The following is a 10170-nucleotide window of genomic DNA, read 5'->3' as shown; positions in this document are numbered from 1 at the left end:
CCTCTAGGTGACTAGCAGCCTACGAGGTACGTTTTCGTGCTGGTTGTTTGTGTAATTGTGTGCGGTTGAGCTACAGGTTTGTGTATGTATGCTATGCGCTAGCTTGTGCTACATGCTATTGTTAGCTTGTGCTACTTGCTGTGTGGGATATGTGCGCCGTTTATTGTTTCATTGGCGGCATTAACAGTGATGACATATGCATATATTACATATTTATTTGTTGTTTACCTTTTATATTTTTCTGTCTTATAACCCAGTTCTCACGGGTTGGAATAGGTCCCACAAGAATAAACCCCGTATTTAATCAAGACCTCAGCCTCGTGTCATTTACTGGAGGGAGCTACAGTGAGAACTCGACTGCTCCGCATGAGTAGACTAGTAAAACGGCGCCAGACGGCAGCGATCCATGGACGGCACGGGACATCTCCGTAGCAGCGTGTACAGCTGTAGCAGCCATCTACACAGCAGCACAAGATCCAACTACTTCTGGAAGGTCCAGGTGCTTTAGTGTAAATGTAGGTGCAACAAAGAGACTTTAAAGTGCCATACAAAGAAAATGGGACATTTGCATTGTTCATATAATCTGTGTTAATGTTATTTACTTACCTTTCAAATGGAAGTTAAAGGTTGTTAATATTGATTTGTGTATTAAGGTATCTGCAGTAAGTATTTGCAGACTAAGTAACAAAGTACATTTAAAGGACAATATCTTTCAAGTAATAAGTGTTGAAGAAATGTACCAAGTTTTTTTGTGGTTTGCCTATATCATTATTGTTGAATTATGAAATGTAATATATGAATTCTGTTTATTTAATACTCTTATACTAATCACTTCCTGTATTCCCGTGATAAAAGGGACATGCGCAATAAAACGTGTCACTTCCGTTTGAAGCACAGCTGATGGTGTATGTGTGTATTTATTCCTCTGTCACGTTAACTATGTTCACGGTATTCCTGCCCTAAGATCATGGCATCGCTAACAGGTTATGGGCCCAGGAGGGACCATGGAAGCCGGTGGAACCGTTTGTGTTTCGACGGAGATGAGAAGAACTACGAGTTATGGGAGACAAAGTTTTTGGGTCATCTGCGACTGCTAGGATTGAAGGCTGCCATCCTAGAGGAGCCAGGTGAAGAGGATGAGGCTGATGATCAGAAAAACGAAGAAGCCTATGCGGAATTGATCCAGGTACTGGACGATAAAAGCCTTTCACTGATCATGAGAGAAGCAGCGGACAACGGAAGAAAAGCGTTACAAATATTGAGGGACCACTACGCTGGGAAAGGGAAACCACGGGTGATCAGCCTCTACACTGAACTAACGTCGCTGCAGAAAGCCGCTAATGAGAGCGTCACTGACTATATTATTCGTGCCGAAACGGCAATTACAGCACTGAGAAATGCTGAAGAGACTCTTAGCGACGGGCTGCTCATAGCCATGATTTTAAAGGGACTGCCAATCTGTTTTAGGCCGTTTGCCATCCACATTACACAAGGGGATGAGAAGCTAACTTTTGGTGAGTTCAAAACAAAGTTGAGGAGCTATGAAAGCACAGAAAAATACAATGCCAACTTGAGTGAGGAATCTGATAATATTATGAAAGCGAGTGGCTGGGTGAAGTGGAGAGATGGCCCCAATATCACCTGCTACAACTGCGGTCAGAAAGGACACCGGGCTCGTGAGTGTCGAAGTGCGAGCAGCAAAGACCAGAGACAGTGGTGCAGTTTTTGCAAAAATTCCACACATATAGATGCAAACTGCAGACGCAAAGAGAGAGACAATGCTAAACAAGCAACTGACGTTGAGGACCACTCATTTGTTTTTAAAGTACGTGACAGTCCAGTAACCGGAGTTACACATAAAGGGCTGATGGTCGACACCGGAGCAACGTCACACATAATAACGAACATCGACAAGTTTAAAAGGTTCGATGAGACTTTTCAACCGAAAGACCACTTTGTTGAATTGGCTGACGGGACAAGAACAAGTGGTGTCGCTTTGAAGAAAGGAGAGGCGGAGGTCTGCCTGCAAGACACGGAGGGACGACGAGTGACAGCGATGCTGAAGGACGCGCTCTATATACCGTCCTATCCACAAGACATTTTCTCTGTTAAAGCAGCGACAGCCAACGGAGCATCAGTGAACTTTCGTCAGGGTTGTAACCAGCTGATTCACCAGAGAGGTAAAATATTTGACATCAAGGAATATGATAGACTTTATTTTTTAAACACTGTGGACTGTGAAGCTGAGGACGATGCATGTTATGGATGTTATGACATTCAAACATGGCATGAAATACTTGGTCACTGTAACTATGATGATGTGTCACAACTGGAAAAAGTCACTGAGGGGATGAAAATTAAGGGTGGGATTGATAAATCTAACCTTAACTGTGAAGTGTGTACTCGAGGTAAATTTGCTCAGAGTAGGAACAGACAACCAGATGCAAGAGCTAAAGCAGCGCTCAATCTTGTGCACACTGATTTAGCAGGTCCCATTGAGCCAGAGGCTAAGGAGGGATTCAGATACACATTGGCTTTTACAGATGACTTTTCAGGGGCAGTATTTGTGTATTTCCTAAAAGCTAAAAGTGATACTTTCAAAGCCACAGAAAAATTCATTGCTGATGTCGCACCTTATGGTAAAATCAAATGTATAAGGTCTGATAACGGTACAGAATTCACCGGGACAAACTTTCAATCGCTCCTTAGACAACATGCAATACGACATGAAACTTCAGCACCTTACTCACCCCATCAAAATGGGACAGCTGAGAGAAACTGGAGAACACTTTTTGAAATGGCAAGATGCATGCTTCTTGAGAGCAATTTACCAAAGAAGCTATGGACATATGCCGTCATGACTGCAGCTGTAATACGTAACAGATGTTACAACAGACGTGTAGGACAGACACCTTATTATATGCTGACAGGACGTAAGCCGAACCTCTCGAAAATGAATATATTTGGATCTGTATGCTATGCATACAAGCAGGAAAAGAAAAAGTTAGACTCGAGGTGTGAGAAGGGTATTTTTGTAGGGTATGATAAAAACAGCCCAGCATACCTAGTCTACAACCCAGACACTGGTAGTGTTCGAAAACACAGGCAAGTGAAGTTTGTCACAAAAAGTATAGTCGAGCGACATACACAGACTGATTTTGAGGCAAGTGATGATGATTTTTATGAGAAAAGGTTTGTATCCACCAAGCCAGAAACCCAGGGGACTGACTCGTGTCCAAAAGAGACACAGGAGGCTCGAACTGAGACAGATGACACAAACACTCAGACAGGAAAGGGAGCAGAAGGTCAAAATAGAAGCTATCCCCAAAGAGAAAGGAGGAGACCTCAGTATTTACAGGACTATGAATGTAAAGTACAGTGTGACGACCAGAAGTATGTAAATATTGACTACTGCTACAGAGTAATGTGTAATGTACCAAACACCTTTAAAGAGGCCATGAATTCAGCAGAGTCAAAACTCTGGACTGATGCTATGCAGGAGGAAATGAATTCTCTTAAGGAAAATGACACATTCACATTGACCACACTACCAGAGGGCAAAAATGCAGTGGGGGGTAGATGGGTCTATACAATCAAAGAAAACACAGAAAAGACTGAGATATATAAAGCCAGATATGTTGCCAAGGGATATAGTCAAGTGGCAGGAATAGACTATAAGGAGACATTTTCCCCGACTGCAAACATGACATCAGTACGAAGTTTGATGCAATTGGCAGCTCAACATGACTTACACCTACATCAGATGGATGTTAAAACTGCATATTTACACGCTCCAATTGATTGTGAGCTCTATGTACAGCAACCTGAAGGTTTTGAGGTCAAGTCAGACACAGATGAAAAGCTAGTCTGCAAGCTGAATAAATCACTGTATGGGTTAAAACAATCTGGAAGAAACTGGAATAAAATGTTGCATGATCATCTCTGTGAGAACGGTTTTGCACAAAACCCAGCTGATCACTGTGTCTACAGTAAAGGAATAGAAAATGAGAGGATCATTCTGATTATTTGGGTGGATGACTTAGTTATCGCAGCTAATGATATTCACACAATTAATACTGTGAAAGAAATGTTGAGCACAAAATTCAAAATGAAGGATCTTGGGAAACTTAAACATTTCCTAGGCATTGACTTTACTCAGGAAAAAGGAGAAATAAAGATGGGTCAAAAGAAATTCATTACAAAAATACTGGAAAAGTTTGGTATGAATGACTGTAAGCCAAGGTCCACCCCATGTGAACAGAAACACAACTTTGATGATGATGATGGTGAAGCTGTTGATGCAACACAATATCGTGAAGTGGTAGGCAGCTTAATATATTTAATGACATCTACACGGCCTGATCTAAGTTGGATAGTCAGTAAACTGTCACAGTATTTTTCAGAGCCAAAAGAACAACACTGGTTAACTGCTAAACATGTATTGAGGTACTTAAAGGGCACAATTAATCAGGAGCTATGTTTTAAACAACAAGATGAAAAACTGAAACTTGTTGCATACTGTGATGCGGATTGGGCAACAGACCAAAATGACAGACGGAGTATAACAGGGTACTGTTTTAGTCTAACTAGCAATGGGCCTGTTATTTCTTGGAGATCAAAGAAACAGCAAACAGTAGCTTTGTCGACATGTGAGGCAGAGTACATGGCACTGGCTGCCACAGCACAAGAGAGTGTGTATCTTGTGCAGCTAATAGAGAGCATGGATAGTGAGGGTCAATATACTCCTGTACAAATCTTTGAAGATAACCAGGGTGCAATTGCTCTATCCAAGAACCCAGTATGTCGTCAACGATGTAAACATGTGGATGTCAAGTATCATTTTGTTCGAACTGTACTGAGTGATAACATGATAACCATTGACTATTGCCCTACAGCTGATATGGTTGCTGATATTTTCACTAAGCCTGCAACAAAGGTAAAAAGTGAGACATTTGTAAAGTATTTGTTTGGAATGTAAATAACCCCAGAAGTTTCAAACACTGTGTTATTGTGCAGGTGTATAAGGTGTTTACATTTGAATTCATGTTGAGAAATTGTGCAGTATAAGAGTAAGTGGGGGTGTTGAATTATGAAATGTAATATATGAATTCTGTTTATTTAATACTCTTATACTAATCACTTCCTGTATTCCCGTGATAAAAGGGACATGCGCAATAAAACGTGTCACTTCCGTTTGAAGCACAGCTGATGGTGTATGTGTGTATTTATTCCTCTGTCACGTTAACTATGTTCACGGTATTCCTGCCCTAAGATCATGGCATCGCTAACAATTATCACTTGTGATTTTCATTTAAATAAGGCTCAATAGCTGCGTATAAGCTTAAGGTAACTCAAACCTAATATCTAAATTGGCTAACTACTTAGCTTTAAAGATAATTAAATATTAGAGTTAAAACCAAACTTAAGTAAACAAGTAAAATGTCAGATGTTGAGTCTTACACTAAGAGTGATGAAGTGAGTGTAGTAGAAAACGAGCAACCACAGGCAACTGAAGATCCGAAAATGGATAGCCTTTCCACACAAGAGCCACAAAGGAGCCAAAGAGTCCGGAAGTTAACGGAAAAGGGCCAAGAACTGCACGATGAGCAAGTAACAAGACTTGTGCACCGTTTCAGTGTGAGCTACAAAAGGTGAAAATATATCACAAAGGAAGCCAAACAAGCGCTAAGTGGTCAATGCTCTAATGACCTGCTGCATGAATACATCACTAAGGTAAGCAAGACCTCCAATGATGTAAATATTGCTTATGAAGAGTTGAGGCTCATTGACATTCCCGACCATGAAACACGTCGCAGAGAAGACACCTGTGAAGCAGTTACAAAGACAATAATTGAGACTGCAAGAGAACGAATGGACACAAGAAAGGACAAAAGTCATGAAGAAGAAGAAATTGGTAAAAACCAGACAGAGTCTGTATGCAAATCTGTTGCCTCTGTTAAGAGAAGTAATGGCTCTCATGTCACCAGGTCCTCGACTCATTCTCGTAGCAACTCGAGAGCCACATCAAGAAGTTCATTGCTCTCTTCTATCAAAAGACAAGAAGCCGCTGCTGAAATTGCTGCAAATGAAGCGACTTTAGAAGTAATGTTAGAACAGGAACAACAGATCGAAGAACTTGATATACTGGAGGCTGAAGCTGCTCAGTTAAGAGCCAAACAGATTGCTGAAGCTGCTCAGTTAACAGCCAAACAGGAGGCAGAAAATGCTGAGAGACAAAGACAGTTACAAGCCAAGCGCAGACAACTAGAGCGATTAGAAACAGTAAAGAAGCTAAAAGCTGCAAAAGCGAGACATCAAGTATATGAACAGAATGCATGCTCAGACGAAGAAATTAGCGAGCTGCTCCATCAACATGTTCCTCTGGTTGTGAAAGAAGAACTCAAGCATAAAAGCAGTGAACTGCAAAACCACTCACCACCTCAAGCTGCGACACAACAAAAACAAGAAGACAGTACTTCAGCTCTTATCAGAGCTCTTGCAGAGTCCATCAGTGCAAGTCGTCTACCTGTACCTGAACCTACAACGTTCAGTGGTGACCCACTGAGGTTAAATGACTGGAAGGTCTCCTTTCGTACACTCGTTGACAGGAAAAACATCCCAGCTGAAGAAAAGATATACTATCTAAGAAAGTATGTGGGTGGACCCGCCAAGAAGGCCATAGAGAGCTACTTCCTGCTAGGCACAGAGTCAGCCTATCATGCCGCGTGGACCATCCTAGAAGAGAGGTACGGTAATCCTTTCCTCATTGCTAAGGCCTTCAGAGATAAGCTTGATGCATGGCCCAAGATAAGTTCCAAAGACAGCGTAGAACTTCAAGAGCTCTCTGACTTCCTTCGCAGCTGTGAGGCTGCCATGTCACAGATCAAAGGACTTGAGGTACTTAACGACTGCAACGAAAACCAAAGGATGCTTGCTAAACTTCCAGACTGGTTGACCTCAAGTTGGAACAGAAAGGTCACAGAAATGGAAGAACAAAATCACACGTTCCCAACCTTAAGCCAGTTTGTTAAATTTCTCACACGTGAAGCCAAAATAGCTTGCAACCCAATAACATCTCTCCATGCTCTAAAATCAAGAGAAAGCGAAAAAGGCAAGATTTTAAGAAGTCCTGTATCAAACGTATTGACTACAGAGACAAATGAAACAGCAGACGCCACAAACTGTCTTTTCTGTGAGAAGGCAGGACACGGTCTGCACAAATGTTACAAATTCAGGAATGAGACAATCTCTGAGCGAGTCAAGTTTCTTCAAGAAAATAAGTTGTGCTTTGGCTGTTTAAAATCTGGCCATCGCTCAAAGGAATGTAAAAACAGAAAGATATGCGAAACATGCGAAAAGGGACATCCAACTTGTCTCCACGACAATCGCACCAGAGAAGAAAGAATGTCAACAAACCATGATGGGGAAAGAGAAAGCACAATGGAACGTCCACAAGGTAAAGCGGCAAGCACACCACATGAGGCAACATCCAATACAGTCTTCCAGAATGTTAAAGTCCCCCATACATCCACAATCGTTCCAGTGTGGGTGTCAGCCACAAGTGAGCCACATAGGGAAATACTTGTGTATGCACTCCTCGATACACAGAGTGACACAAGCTTTATCCTTGAAGAAACGGCAAAGGCTCTTCACACAAAGAATGAAACAGTGCAGCTAAAGCTCTCCACAATGGCTTCAAGAAACACAGTCGTGTCATGCAGGAAGCTAACTGGTCTCCAAGTGAGAGGAATCTACTCGGACAGGATAATACCTCTGCCAGTAACCTACTCAAGAGAATTCATCCCAGCAAACAGAGACCATATTCCCACACCAGAGACTGCGAAAGCATGGCCTCATCTTGAACACCTCGCAGATGAGATCGCTCCTCAGCAAAGCTGTGATGTTGGCCTGCTTATCGGCTACAACTGTTCCCAAGCTCTCGTCCCAAGAGAAGTGGTGCCTGGTGAAGGAAACCAGCCCTTTGCACAGGGAACAGATTTGGGCTGGAGTGTTGTCGGCTTTGGCAATCCCTGTCTCGACATTGGAGATATGATTGGAGTAAGTCACCAGGTAACCGTGAAGCAAGTGATACCAAGTCTCCAGTCTTCAAACCTCCCAAGGGAAGTACACTACGTCTGTAGAACACAGATTAAGGAAGTCTCACCTGCAGATGTCGTCGAGGTGCTGGAATCTGACTTTGTCGAAAGAGCTTCTGAAGATAACTCTGCAGATCAGGCCTCCAAAGGTCTCACAGCACAGCAACTTCAAGCCTCAAATGGGTTCACAGGCCCATACCTACTTTGGCAGAAAGAGCTACCAAGTGGAGAAGTCAAGGTGGGAGAGATCGTGAGTAGTGACCCAGAGCTTAAGAAGGCCCAGGTTCATGATACCCAGGCAAACGAAGTAAAGTCGCTACTAGATCACCTTCACAAATTCTCAGACTGGTCAAGAGTGGTTAAAGCCTTTGCCAGACACAAGCGCCTTGCAAAGGAAATTAAAGGTCTCAAGCCAAGGTCCTGTGAAGCCACATGCTTAGAGGAGAGGAGAGAAGCAGAGCTGACCATAATCGAGATGGTTCAAGAAGCAACACTCTCTCAAGAAATAAAGTGCCTTCAGCAGCATAAGGAGTACCATCTCCAACAAAGACCAAAGTGGATCAAGGACCGCAGAAACGTCAAGGTAAATGACGTTGTCATTCTGCAAGACAACACTATACCACGTGGCCAATGGAAGCTGGCCAGGGTTGTGGAAGTGTACCCAGGAGGGGATGGAAGAGTGAGAAGGCTCAAGCTGCTTATCAGCGACTCTACCCTGGATGTAAAGGGAAAGCGCCTCGCTAAACCTGTCTACCTCGAAAGGCCTATTCACAAGACGGTGTTGTTGTTGGAAGCAGACTAAGACTCAGTTACTCTCACTCACACTCTGCACTTAATAGGTCTAAAACGAAATAGTTAGTTTTACATTAATGTATATCGGTTTTTCTAAAAAAATTATGGAAATCACAGGTGATTTGGTGGGAGTGTAACTGTCTTCACTTTCTGTTGTTTATTTTGTTGGACGTTGTATTTTTGGTTCCTACCTTTTATGTGCAACATTATTAGAGGCGGAACTAATCTGCTGTGTTTGTGTTACACCTGTTTGTTTAATCGACGCACAACTGCAGAGCAACGCAGAATGTAAAGAAAATCTAAGGAAACCAAGGGAAAATGCATATAAAGTTATCAGCCCCTCTAGGTGACTAGCAGCCTACGAGGTATGTTTTCGTGCTGGTTGTTTGTGTAATTGTGTGCGTTTGAGCTGCAGGTTTGTGTGTGTATGTATGTATGTATGCTATGCGCTAGCTTGTGCTACATGCTATTGTTAGCTTGTGCTACTTGCTGTGTGGGATATGTGCGCCGTTTATTGTTTCATTGGCGGCATTAACAGTGATGACATATGCATATATTACATATTTATTTGTTGTTTACCTTTTATATTTTTCTGTCTTATAACCCAGTTCTCACAGGTTGGAATAGGTCCCACAAGAATAAACCCCGTATTTAATCAAGACCTCAGCCTCGTGTCATTTACTGGAGGGAGCTACAATATAAGTCATCATGAACACATCTGTCCATCAGACAGAGGGCTGCTGTGCCTCCTGTCATCATTAATGGACGTCTCTTTAAAATGACCGCTCAGAGGAGAGGAGGGCTGCAGTCGAATAGTCCATTTAGCTTAGAAACCTTCCTAACGGAGTGAAATGACCCGGAAGTCCCTCAGTGGCAGCCATGATAAGTGCCGTTCGAATTCTCTAGAATGATAGGAAAGGAGGTTTCAAACTTCCTTTATAACCTCCTTTAGCTTAGGAACCACTGGACCTCCCTAACCGAAAGGAGAGGAGAAAATGCTGCCCCACAATGCCTTGCAGCCGCAGCATTTGACGTCACACAACAGTCGGCCGTTCACGGAAACAATCGATTATGACGGAGAAATGATATCATGAAAGTTACGGTGCTTATTAAGCTTTTTAAAACGTATGTGGTAAGTTGCCAAAGTGCTTTGTTTTGAACGTTCATCAATATTATAATCAAAAAGAGAAATATGAACGTTAGTTTTTACTGAAATGATCAAATAAAGTCAACATTTCACTGAGCTGTGTGGGGTTTGTTCAACTTTTAAAAGATGTTTGAA

General features: G+C 42.4%; 1 protein-coding gene across 1 annotated transcript; it reads left to right on the top strand.

Moving 5' to 3' along the window:
* Nucleotides 1-5296: 5296 nt before the first annotated feature.
* LOC117557059 lies at nt 5297-9791 on the top strand. The gene is made up of 2 exons (XM_034232741.1): nt 5297-9253; nt 9497-9791. The coding sequence occupies exon 1, from the start codon at nt 5872-5874 to the stop codon at nt 8896-8898; it is 3027 nt and encodes a 1008-aa protein (XP_034088632.1). The 5' UTR covers nt 5297-5871; the 3' UTR covers nt 8899-9253; nt 9497-9791.
* The last annotated feature ends 379 nt before the right edge of the window (nt 9792-10170 follow it).

This window comes from Gymnodraco acuticeps, unplaced genomic scaffold, assembly GCF_902827175.1.
Source record: "Gymnodraco acuticeps unplaced genomic scaffold, fGymAcu1.1, whole genome shotgun sequence".
NCBI classification, from domain to species: domain Eukaryota; kingdom Metazoa; phylum Chordata; class Actinopteri; order Perciformes; family Bathydraconidae; genus Gymnodraco; species Gymnodraco acuticeps.
This window is presented reverse-complemented; position numbering and strand designations above follow the sequence as displayed.

What these genes read in the sequence shown, in the direction of transcription:
- LOC117557059 (XM_034232741.1), top strand. Translation starts at nt 5,872, where the DNA reads ATGGACACAAGAAAGGACAAAAGTCATGAAGAAGAAGAAATTGGTAAA.